This window comes from Stegostoma tigrinum, chromosome 6, assembly GCF_030684315.1.
Source record: "Stegostoma tigrinum isolate sSteTig4 chromosome 6, sSteTig4.hap1, whole genome shotgun sequence".
Taxonomy (NCBI): domain Eukaryota; kingdom Metazoa; phylum Chordata; class Chondrichthyes; order Orectolobiformes; family Stegostomatidae; genus Stegostoma; species Stegostoma tigrinum.
Genome location: NC_081359.1, coordinates 69,706,706 through 69,720,198, shown reverse-complemented (window position 1 = coordinate 69,720,198; position 13,493 = coordinate 69,706,706). Strand labels below are relative to the sequence as shown.

The following is a 13,493-nucleotide window of genomic DNA, read 5'->3' as shown; positions in this document are numbered from 1 at the left end:
TGTAAACTTTGCAGATGAGAAATCAATTGAAATAAGTTTTATGCACTTATCACACTTTTAATGTCATGCTGCAAGGCATTAAAGGTCTCAATTTAAGAAAAATCATGATTTAATGCTTTTCTTTTTCCTGACCCAGTGCTGGAATTTAAGAGCACTGTCCAATCTGGAAATACTTTTATTAAACAGCAGTTAAGTTACCACTGACCTCAAGAAATGTTTACTTAAAATAAAAAACCTGTGTGATTAAAGGATCAGGTCAGTTTAAACACATCTGCATCTTAGAGTAAACTGTGCCTGGCATGGTATTAAGCACCTGCCAAGATGGCAGACTGCCAAATATAGATGAACTGCTGAGCATCACACTAAAAAAGCCAAATCTACAAGAGCAAAGCACAGTGAGTCAGCTTCTTGTTGCTTAGTGAGAGGAAGTTTTCTGCTCAAAGAGAGGGCCAGACAGCATATTATCTGATTTACCTTAAGCAACATCAAGAGATATCCACTGTTAAAAACAGAAATACAATACAACCTAACCACTTTGGCTGAATATTCTTTACTGTACCATCTTGAACAGAAAGTACTAGCTTACCCTTGATCGAATCTTGAACTGTTCAAATAAATTCAGAGAACGTCTATATCGTATTGTTGCAGCACCAAGCACCATATTAGCTTTTAACTTTCTTGTTACTTGGAATATACCATTGCGGACGTACAGCGAGAATCTGGAAAATATGTACATTTTAAGGAGGATGTTGAAACCATTTCAGAAGTATACAAAGTTCTGAAACAAACTGTTCTTTTGAAATAAATCTGATTTACACTTGGATGCAAATCTGACTTACTTCAAAAGGAATAGTTTGAAATAATCTTGATTTCTTGTTACAGTTAGTAAAATGTGAGCTACATCAGGGAAAAATAATTGAGAGAAAATATTGCAATACTGTTAGTGTGATGGCTAATCTAAAATGACAACTGACAACAGTGTTCAATGAACCTCCCCTTTGGTCACCAAAATACAAAACATAAATTGTCTGTCAGACATGCACACCACTAATCAGAAACAAATTCTCAAATCATTTGTGATTGAGTCATTTTTTTTATTCATTCATGGCAGTGGGTATCAGTGGCCGGGCCAGCATTTATTACATATTTCTGGTTGCCCTTGAGAAGGTGGTTGTGAGCTGTCTTCTTGAACTGCTGAACTCAATTTGGTGTAAGTAGATCTATAGAGCTATTAGGAAAGGATTCCAGAATTTGGACCCAATAACACTTGAAAGAATGGTGATTTATTTCTAAGTCAGGAAAGGTCCTTGGAGGGAAACTTGCAGGTGGTGGTATTCCTACGTACTCAATTATGAGGAAGGGTCACCAGATCCAAAAATGTTAACTCTGATTTTTTTTCTTCACAGATGCTGCCAGATCTGCTAAGCTTTTTCAGCAGCTATAGTATAGCAATTTATTGTCACATATTTTTACAAACAAAAAATGAAACATTTTATACCATACCACAGCACCTAGATTAAAGTCCTAAATAAGAAGCAGTAAAAGTTCATTCCAGTTCAATTAATAATTCCTGGTTTCAGGGTATGCTGAAAGATCAAATCCACCACGTAGGATCAGGCTGAGACCGCCATGCCAAGACGAGACCTCCACGCTGGACTGCTGGAAGACCCAGAGGCCGTCTCCAAAGCAAGGATGAGATCTCCATGCCAAGATAAGACCTCCATGCTGGGACTAGACTTTCATGCCAGCCTGCTGAAAAAGTCAGACTGGATGGGACCTCCACGCTGGCACAAGAATGCCACACGATGCCTAGACCGGCTCACAGGAAGACCACCCCACTAGGGCTATACCACCATTCTGGGCCATTGTAAGCCACCTCATTGCTGGGCCTGGGCTGGGAGAAAATGCTTTCTGGCGAAGGTACCATGCTAAATGAAGACATTAAAAAAAAGCAAAGAAAGAAGGAAAATGTAAAGCGGGTGGAGTAGATAAGTTCCAGGGATTCTGGGCGGAGGAACCTGCACCTGTTACTTTGCCACCACCTTGGGAAAAAATAACTCGTAAATAAGATATTAGTGAATGAGATGAGTATTTATGACAATTGGCAGCGGCTTACATTCATCATCCAGGTTTTTCAAATTCCACTATTTGAAATGGGGGGATTCAAACCAAAGTCTGCAAAACAATAGGAGCACAAAAGCTGATGTTTCCGGCCTAGACCCTTCATCAGGGTCTCTGAAGAAGAGTCTAGGCCCGAAATGTCAGCTTTTGTGCTCCTGAGATGCTGCTTGGCCTGCTGTGTGCATCCAGCTTCACACTTTGTTATCTTGGATTCTCCAGCATCTGCAGTTCCCATTATCTCTGCAAAACAATACATCTGTCTCTGGATTATTTGTTCTGTGACTATAACCACCACACCATCACCTCTCTCAATTTTGGTTTTCCCGTATCAGCATAATTTGGCCATCACGACTGTCTGACTCTCTGGTTTTGCTTTCTTTTCCATTAGAAATGAGGTCAGAAATTAAGCAAGGAACCTTGCCAAACAATTTGAAAGACTAATTATTCTGTAACATGTAGCTAGATGACTATCTGCTTATTGTGCATTTTGGCTTCTGTCCTGGCCTCAAGCTTTTCTTTCACGTGTTAAAACCTTCCATTCATTTTCTAGTCCCTCCTGCTTCACTGGCTATTAGTTTACTTTCCACCACTGATCAATTCCAAAAGCACAGAGAGAACGGAAAAGGTGAGACGTCTGTGTTATGAAGCATAGGACTAAAAAGACAGTGAGAAACAATCTTAGTTCAGGGGATCATAATGTAGAATCTGCTGGGGTTAACATAAAGGAACAGAAAAATGTCATTTGTTGGAATGGATTACGGACCCCCTGACAGAGGCTACAATGTAGGACCGATATAAATCAAGAAATAATGGGAGCTTGGAAGAAATGTATTTTTACAATCTTGGGAGACTGTAATTGCTATACAAACTGGACAAACTAAATTGGCAAAAGCAATCTTAAGGGTAAGTACATAGGTGTGTTCAGGAAATTTTCTTTGAACAATATACTTTGCCCAGCCAGGGAACAGGCTATTTTAAACTGGCAATGCATAATGAAACAGTAATAATTAATGACATTCCTGAAATATAAATATAACGACTCCTTCTAACTTATCAGGTAATTTTGACTTCTGCTACAAAAGCTTTGTAAGATGATAATGTTTAAATGGTCTCCATTTATCAACAATCACATGGAATAGTTTAGAGAGAGGAATGAAACCTCAAGGAATGCAACCTTCCTTCAGCAGTTGCTGTAAATTATGATTTAGCCAAAACTGGTAAGATTCAGCCCAAAATGTTTATTCAACCCCTGTCTTTTTCTCAAATTATACGGTAATTTATCTTATTCCTGCCTCTAATGCAACTGAAAACTACTTCCTGTGTCAAACTTATAGCTGGAGAATGGACGTGCTTTTTTTAAACTTTTCATTCTTTGCCTTTATTTTAAATTTATTTTTATCCAACTTCTGCACTTCTTGCCTAATAGTTATAACACTCTACTTGATCTCCATCCCAAAGATTTACATACCTTTTGATTTTCCCTTTGACCCTGTGGGTAATCTGTTTGCAAATAGTTTATGTCCACCTCATATCAAGAGTAGAATTATAAATTTATCATAGTGGAAATTGCAGACTTAAACTGGCTTCCTTCCCACATAATGCAGCACACCACATTTAAGCTTCAGCACAACACACTTCCTAATTTGGCTTTAATACATATGGGGTTTAACCTGTAAAAGCTAGAAAATAACCCTGAAATAAAATAAATTAGACACATTTGCAGTACAAGCCAGACACTCTGTGCTAGTGATACAGATGAACTGTAAATGAAGGCACAGGGAAATAAATCAGAAAAACCTTACGGGTGCTTCTTCCAGCCATTTACCAATCAAAATACATTTCAGGAAAACATAGCAATTTTAACCAAAACATGGAACAGTGCCCAGGAAGTTGAAATTGCAAGCCGAGTAATTTAAATGTGACGCACATAGTATGGTTAATATAGAAAAATAAAGTCTGGTTAATTTACAAGCTGCTTAGTCAACGGTCATATTTCACTAGCCAAGGAAACCAAGCAGCAAATTTCAACCTGACCACCACCCAGAATTCAGAACAGCAAAACAATTAAGATATGTTTGAAGAAATTTTATAGTGAAGTTATTACTAAGTAATGATTATTTAATCAGTCATGGTACTCTGGCTGACAGAACAAAAAAAACAAGGAGTAAAAAAAAAATGTATACAGAATCAGGCTTGTTACACAAAATGCTGTAAAAAATGGTTCATTATCTGCAGAAAGCGAAGACTAACAACTGAAGACAAGCAAAAACATTGTTTATTTAAAACAATGTTTTATACAATTAATAAGGCTTTTACAGAACAGCATTTTCAATAAAGGCATGCTTATCACATTGACTTTGAAGACTAATCACCATTTTGCAGAATTTGAAGTGAATGGCAATTATTACAAATGAGCCAAGATTAAAAGTATGATAATAAAGAGGATTTTGTCATCAAGAAATATTGGGCTTCAATTATTAATACTTTTATTAAAGCAAGCTAAAGAATCAAGGTGCAGGCTCTTTGTGCTGATGCAGACTTCTCATTTCAAGCAACCAGAGTCAGCAGATTACCTATATCACCGTCACATTTAGATTAATTTTTCCTCTACAACATTCAAATAAAGTGCTGAGGTAAAGTGCTGAGGTACTGTTTTCAATTTTCTGTATTAACTATACTCTGACAGCCTAAAGTGAGCTTTCTAGTCAGTGTCAAATTGTGAGCAAGTTAGTACTGTTGATTATAGCCATTCCAAACATAATTGCCCAAATGAACATCATACATAACTCAAGTTGGGAGCCCGAGAGAACACGGACTCAGGTTATCAGCTCGTATAGACAGGAGAAGAGTCAATCCTCGTACCTCATTATGACCTACCAAGGGAAAGTCATAGTGGCCAGGTCTCTGGCACTGAACCTGACTCTGTGGCTCAGAAGGAAAGGGGGGAGAATAGGGGAGTGATAGTGATAGGAGATTCAATGGTTAGGGGTACAGACAGGAGTTTCTGTGGGACTGAGACACGCAGATGGTACTTTGCCTTCCAGGTACCAGGGTCAGAGATGTCTCAGATCAAGTTTTCAGGATTCCTAAGAGAAAGGGAGAGCAGCCAGAAGTCGTGGTACACATTGGTACCAATGACATAGCTGGAAAACAGGATGAGGACATGAAAAGTGAATGTACGGAGTTAGGATTGAAGCTGAAAGCCAGAACGAGCAGAGTAATAATCTCAGGATTACTACTGGTGCCAGGGGGTAGTGAGGCCAGAAACGAAGAGCGAGTGCAGCTGAACATGTAGCTACACAGCTGATGTAGGAGGAGGACTTCAGGTCTGTGGATCGTTGGGATACCTTCTGGGGAAGGTGGGACCTGTTCAGGAAGATTGGGCTGCACCTGAACTGGAGGGACACCAATAACCTGGGTGGGAGGTTTGCTAGAGCTCTTTGGGAGGGTTTAAACTAGTTTAGCAAGGGGATGGGAAGCAGAGCTACAGATCAGAGGATGGGGTAGCCAGTGTACAGGCTGAATAGAGCACGCAGAGAATCTGAGAGGAAGGATAAGCAGTTGATAGGGCAAAGTGGCAGTCAGTGTGACGGGTTGAGGTGTGTCTACTTCAATGCAAGAAGTATCAGGAATAAGGGTGATGAACTTAAGAGCATGGATCAGTACTTGGAACTACAATGTTGTGGCTATTACGGAGCCTTGGATAACACAGGGGCAGGAATTGTTGTTGGATGTTATGGGGTATAGATGTTTCAAAAGAAATACAGAGGGAGGTAAAAGAGATGGGGGGAGTGGCATTGCTAATCAGGAATGGTATCACAGCTGCAGAAAGGGAGGTCATGGAGGGGGGTTTGTCCACTGAGTCAGTATGAGTGGAAATCAGAAACAGGAAAGGAGCAGTCACTTTATTGACAGTTTTCTACAGACCCCCCAAGAGCCACAAAGTCACTGAGGAATCGACTGGGAGACAGATTTTGAAAAGGTGCAGAAGTAATAGGGTTGTTGTCATGGGTGACTTCAACTTCCCTAACGTAGACCTGGGACGTCCTAAGTGCAAATATTTTCTATGGAGCAAACTTTGTCAGGTGTGTCCAGGAAGGATTTCTGACTGAGTATGCAGACAGGCTGACTAGAGGGGAGGCCATATTGGATTTGGTGCTTGGCAACGAACCAGGCCAGGTGTCAGGTCTCTTGGTGGGACAGCATTTTTGTGATGGTGATCGAAACTCCCTGACCTTTATTATAGCCATGGAGAGGGATAGGAGCAGACAGTATGAGCAAGTATTTAATTGGGGGAGGGGTAATTACAATGCTATTAGGCAAGAACTACGGAACACCAAATAGGATCAGATGTTCTCAGGGAAATGCACGACAGAAACGTAGAGGTTGTCTAGAGAGCAGTTGCTACATGTTCAGGGTAGATTTGCCCCACTGAGGCAAGGAAAGGATGGTAAGGTGAAGGAACCTTGGATGACAAGACATGTGGAACACCTAGTCAAGAGGAAGAAGAAAGCTTACTTAAGGTTGAGGAAGCAAGAATCAGGCAGCGCTCTAGATGTCTACAAGGTAGCCAGGAAGGAACTGAAAAATGGATTTAGGAGAGCCAGAAGGGGATATGAAAATACCTTGGCAGGTCGGTTCAAGGTACACAAGGCATTTTATGCTTACGTGAGGAACAAGAGGATGGCCAGAGTGAGGGTAGGGCCAATCAGGAATAGTGGAGGGAACTTGTACGTGGAGTCAGAGGAGGTCTTTAATGAATACTTTGCTTCAGTATTCACCAGTGAGAGGGACCTTGACGTTTGTGAGGACAGCATGAAACAGGCAGATATGCTTGAATAAGTTGATGTTACGAAGGAGGATGTGCTAGAGTTTTTGGAAAACATGAGGATAGATGGAATATACCCAAGGTTTGTACGGGAAGTGATGAAGAGATTGCTGCCCCTTTGGCAATGATCTTTGCATCCTCACTGTCTACGGGAGTCGTACCAGATGATTGGAGGGTGGCAAATGTCATTCCCTTCTTCAAAAAAGGAAATAGTGATAATCCTGGAAATTACAGACCAGTCAGTCTTACTTTTGTGGTGGGAAAGTTATTGGAGAGGATTCTGAGAGATAGTATTTGTGATTATTTGGAAAAGCATAGTTTGATTAGAAATAATCAGCATGGCTTTATGAAGGGCAGGTCATGTCTCATAAGCTTATTGAATTCTTTGAGGATAGACAATAGACAATAGGTGCTGGAGTAGGCCATTTAGCCCTTTGAGCTACGTCTAAGGGAGATATGCACAGTTCTTTACACAGAGGGTGGTGGGCACCTGGAACGTGCTGCCAGCGGAGGTGGTAGACGCAGACACGTTAACGTCTTTTAAGATATATTTGGACAGGTACATGGATGGGCAGGGAGCAAATGGACACAGGCCGTTAGAAAATAGATGACAGGTTAGACAGAGGATCTTGATCGGTGCAGGCTTGGAGGGCCGAAGGGCCTGTTCCTGTGCTGTAGGTTTCTTTGTTTCTTTGAACCAGAACCACAATTCATTATGATCATGGCTGATCATCCACAATCAGTATCCTGTTCCTGCCTTATCCCCATAACCCTTGATTCCACTATCTTTAAGATGTGACAAAACACATTGATGAAGTTAGAGCAGTGGATGTATATGGGTTTTATCAAGGCATTTGATAAGATTCCACATGGTAGGCTCATTCAGAAAGTAAGGAGGCATGAGATTCAGGGAAATTTGGCTGTCTGGATACAAAACTGGCTGTCCAATCGAAGACAGAGGGTGGTAGTAGCTAGAAAGTATTCAGCCTGGAGCTCGGTGACCAGCAGTTTTCCGTAGGGATCTGCTCTAGGACCTCTGCTCTTTGTGATCTTTATAAATGACCTACATGAGGATTTGCAAGGGTGGGTTAATAAGTTTGGTGACACAAAGGTTGGAAGAGTTGTGGAGAGTGTGGAGGGCTGTTGTGGGTTGCAAAGGCACATTGACAGGATGCAGAGCTGGGGAAACAAGTGGCAGATGGAATTCAACCCAGAAAAGTTTGAAGTGATTCATTTTGGAAAGTTGAATTTGAATGCAGAATATAGGGTTTAATGGCAGGATTCTCGGCAGTATAGAGGAACAGAGGGATCTTGGGGTCCATGTCCTTAGATCCCTCAAAGTTGCTAACGAAGTTGATAGGGTTATAAAGAAGGCATATGGTGTGTTGGCTTTCAATGGCAGGGGAATTCAGTTTAAGAGCCATGAGGTTATGCTGCAGCTCTACAAAACTCTGATTAGACCACACTCTGAATACTGTGTTCAGTTCTGGTCACTTCTTTATAGGAAAGGTGTGGAAGCTTTAGAGAGGGTGCAGAGGAGATTTATCAGGATGCTGCGTGGAGTGGAGGGCAGATCTTATGAGGAAAGGCTGAGGGAGCTAGGGCTTTCTTCGTTGGAGCAAAAAGGAGGATGAGAGGTGACTTAATAGAGGTGTACAAGATGATGAGATGCAGAGATAGAGCGGATAGTCAGAGATTTTATTACGAGGGGGCATAATTTTAGGTGACTGGAGGAAGGTATAGCGGAGATCATAAGACCATAAGACATAGGAGTGGAAGTAAGGCCATTCGGCCCACCGAGTCCACTCCGCCATTCAAATCATGGCTGATGGGCATTTCAACTCCACTTCCCTGCAATCTCCCTGTAGTGGGGTGGCACGGTGGCTCAGTGGTTAGCACTGCAGCCTCACAGCGCCAGGGACCCGGGTTCAATTCCCGCCTCGGGTGACTGTCTGTGTGGTGTTTGCACATTCTCCCCGTGTCTGCGTGGGTTTCCTCCGGGTGTTCCGGTTTCCTCCCACAGTCCAAAGATGTGCAGGTAAGGTGGATTGACCATGCTAAATTGCCCGTAGTGTACAGGGGTGAGTGCGTTATAGGGGGATGGGTATGGGTGGGATGCTTCAAGGGTCGGTGTGGACTTGTTGAGGCCAATGGGCCTGTTTCCACACTGTAGGGAATCAAAAAGCCCTTGATTCCCTCTGAGATCAAGAATTTGTCGATGGATGCCTTCAAGGCATCCAACAGTCCCGGCCTCCACTGCACTCCGTGGCAATGAATTCCACAAGCCCACCATGCTCTGGCTGAAGAAATGTCGTCTCATTTCAGTTTTAAATTTACCCCCTTGAATTTTAAGGCTGTGCCCACGGGTCCTAGTCTCCCTGCCTAACAGAAACAACTTCCTAGCGTCCACCACTTCTAAAACATACATTATCTTGTAAGTTTCTATTAGATCTCCCCTCAACCTTCTAAACTCTAATGAATACAATCCCAAAATCCTTAGCCGTTCATCATACGTTAAACCTACCATTCCAGGGATCATCTGTGTGAATCTCCGCTGGACACGCTCCAGGGCTAGTATGTCCTTCCTGAGGTGTGGGGCCCAAAATTGGACACAGTATTCTAAACGGGGCCTAACTACAGCTTTATAAAGCCTCAGAAACACATTGCTGCTTTTATATTCCAACCCTCTTGAGATAAACGACAACATTACATTTGCTTTCTTAATCACAGACTCTACCTGCAAGGTAATCTTTAGAGAATCCGGGACCAACACTCCCTTGATCCCTTTGTACTTCTGCATTGTGAATTTTCTCACCATTCAGAAAATAGTCCATGCCTGAATTTTTTTTTCCAAAAGTGCAAAACCTCACATTTACTCACATTGAATTTCATCAGCCATTTCCTGGACCACTCTCCTAAACTGTCTAAACCTTTCTGCAGCTTCCCCACCTCTTCAGTGTTACCTGCCTGTCCACCTATCTTTGTATCAGCGGCAAACTTCGCCAGAATGCCCCCAGTCCCTTCATCCAAATCATTAATGTATAAGATGAACAGCTGCGGCCCCAACACTGAACGCTGTGGGACACCACTCGTCACCGGTTGCCTTTCCGAAAAAGAGCCTTTTATCCCAGCTCTCTGCCTTCTGTCAGACAGCCAATCCTCAATCCAAGCCAGTAGCTCACCTCGAACACCATGGGCCTTCACCTTGCTCAGCAGCCTCCCGTGAGGCACCGTATCAAAGGCCTTTTGGAAGTCTAGATAGATAACATCTACTGGGTTTCCCTGGTCTAACATATTTGTTACCTCTTCAAAGAATTCTAACAGGTTTGTCAGGCATGACCTCCCCTTACTAAATCCATGCTGACTTGTTCTAATCTGACCCTGCACTTCCAGGAATTTAGAAATCTCATCCTTAACAATGGATTCTAGAATTTTACCAACTACCGAGGTTAGGCTAATCAGCCTATAATTTTCCATCTTTTGCCTTGATCCTTTCTTATACGGGGGGTTACAACTGCAATTTTCCAATCATCTGGGACTTTCCCTGACTCCAGTGACTTTTGAAGGATCATAACCAAAGCCTCCGCTATTTCCTCAGCCACCTCCCTCAGAACTCGAGGATGTAGCCCATCGGGGCCAGATTTATCAATTTTTAGACCTTTTGGCTTTTCTAGCAGTTTCTCTTTTGTGATGCCTACCATACTGAACTCTGCTCCCTGGCTCTCCCTAATTGTTGGCATACTACTCATGTCTTCCACTGTGAAGACTGACGCAAAGTACTTATTAAGTTCTTCAGCTATTTCCTTATCTCCCATCACTAGCCTTTCAGCATCAATTTGGAGGGGCCCAATATCTACTTTTGTCTTACGTTTGTTTCTTATGTATTGAAAGAAGCTTTTACTATCATTTCTAATATTACTAGCTAGCCTACCTTCATATTTGATCCTCTCCCTCCGTATTGCTCTCTTTGTTGTCCTCTGTTTGTTTTTGTAGCCTTCCAATCTTCTGATTTCCCAGTGCTCTTGGCCACTTTATCTGCTGTCTCTTTCTCTTTGATATATTTCCTGACTTCCTTTGTCAGCCATGGCTGTCTAATCCCACCCCGGATAATCTTTCTTTTCTTTGGGATGAACCTCTGTACTGTGTCCTCAATTACAGCCAGAAACTCCTGCCATTGTTGGTCTACTGTCTTCCCTCCTAGGCTCTGCTTCCAGTCAATTTTCGTCAATTCCTCTCTCATGCCCCTGTAATTACCTTTATTTAACTGTAATACCAGAGATGTCAGAGGTAGGCTCTTCACACAGAGTGTGGTGGGCTTTGTTGGTGATGTTGGTGGCAGGTACCCCCCTATCTGTCTGCAGCCACTGACTAACACCTCCTCACTCTTGATCCAAAGGTACTTATCTTAGGATCATTCTCTGTCCCTTTACTGTGGACCATGCTTAGGACTGTCAGTGTTCCCTAATGGGTGTACCCCATCTACAGTGTTATTCATTATAATATATATAAAAAAACATATATTTTAAAACGTGCATGTATGATATACAAGACATGCATATAAGGGGGAAAAAGAAAAATGTGTACATAACTTAATTCAGTGTTTCCATAACAGTCCTTCTGTTTCATTATAGCCCCCACTTCCAATTTTCGTACAATTTCTTTTTTCCACCTTCTGAGGTGACAATTACTAATGTACGTAGAATCACTACTACAGCAGCATGCGACAGAATTCTGACCCATGGATGTATCTGATCATTGGTCCACTAATTCCAGAACCTATTCCACAACCTGGGGTCCTGCAACAACTCCTTTGCTTTTTCAGCATGAGTTCTAATTATTTTAGTGGGTTTGGTTCACTGATAAATTATTTCTTTTGCCTCAGCCACTATGGAAGTCCAATCTGCTATCAGGTGTGGGACAGGTGGTAGTTCAATGGGAACAACCCTCTGTACGTCTTGGTCTGTATCAGTATATTGGATCATGAGGTTTTCTCCTGTTATTAACGGGCAGAATAGATAATGAACAGTTTTCATTGGTACTCAAACCGCAATCTATAAGTATCTGTCTTGTTATCTTGTCAGGGCAGGCCTAGTGATCCCCCTTATTGGTGACATTTTGACAAATCCACCCTTTTCTCAGCACCATCCATTACAATAGCACGAGTCGGTGGGTTACTTAAAGATATCCGAGAACCTTCGTGGTACTTTCCCACATTATGAACTCTTTTTAAAGGGTAGGCCAGATTATTAGAGTGCCTGGGAATATGAAACACTGCCGAACATAATATTTCCCTTTATCATTGTCACAAGTGCCCAAAACCCATGAGTTAAGGTCAAACTTCTGAAGTGGCATAGGAGCTCCTTTTCTCCAACCCATTTTATTGATTGTTCATCCAACACCCAATCTGGGACTTGGTGAGTGTGCAGTTGTCACAATTAGTCCAAATCATAGTCAACAACCAGCTATTGCATATGGCACACACCTCGGCCTGTGAGCCTCTTCAGACGTATTGGTCATATGATCAATGATTAAATTCACTGTATCCTGTAAAGGTTTCAGAAATTTAGTTGTGTCCAGGGTCACTTGGGACCCATCCCAACCCATTTGGTTGGTTCACAGCTAGTCGGTTCATATCTGGTCTAAGTAATCTTCCCCAGTAATGACCTACATTTTCCACTGGAGGTATTCTATCTGACTTTGTAATTCTGCTATGTCCAAGGTGTTGATGGTTGCCACTCCTGATGCATATTCCTGCCCCTGCAGCTCCAATATTCTTTGTATTCTTATTGGGCTTAAGTTCACTCCTACTCAATTGTTTATCAAGGAGATGACCAAGTAATTGTTTTGTGGCATATGGGTACCATTCTGGAGCAGTTAAATTAAAGACTACCTGAACATGATATCCTGGTACTAAAGTGACAGATTCTCCTGTCTCATCTAGCACCAGACCCACACCTTCCGTCCTGTATGGAGATTCACTACATCTAGGTTCTGGGGTGGTTTTAATCACCGGGCGGGATGTGGGGTAATAAGCTTCTTATGGGTCCTGAAAATTATGAAGGGCCCTGGTCCGTGATAATAACCTTTGTCTACATTTTTCAATGCCCTTTGTTGTCTATCACCCTCCTGTATCATGTCATCCCTTGTACAGTCGATGATGATCCAACCCATTTTCTTGAATTGCCTCAAGTAGCCACGCCAGACAACACCCCAGTCTATATTCACATAGGCGCGATCCCAGTGAACCATAATTTTACATTGACCATCATTCCCCAATGGTCGCTCAATAAATGGACCTATAAATTTTCTAATAATTTGGCCTCTGGGATTTCTGTCAGTATCATGTCCAGAACTCTGCCTCCCTGTTCCTTCTGATATACCCAGTATCTTTCCCGCATATGCCGACCCAGCCACTCCTATATAATACAGATTTAAGCCCCTGCTGCTTCCTTTAGTTCATGTTATTTTGCAGAGTCATTCTTGATCACAGGACTTTTTTTCTAGCATTGATGCTGCTCGAAGCGCATTCACTCATCATGACGAC

General features: G+C 42.1%; 1 protein-coding gene across 1 annotated transcript in view; it reads right to left on the bottom strand.

Annotated features, from left to right (window-relative positions):
* The window catches only part of LOC125453634 (protein THEM6-like), a 42,172-nt gene that overhangs the window by 13,466 nt on the left and 15,213 nt on the right, over nt 1-13,493 (bottom strand). Inside the window, exon 3 of the mRNA XM_048533439.2 lies at nt 587-719. Within this exon, the coding sequence (XP_048389396.1) occupies nt 587-719 (133 nt within the window). The remainder of the gene's footprint in view (nt 1-586; nt 720-13,493) is intronic.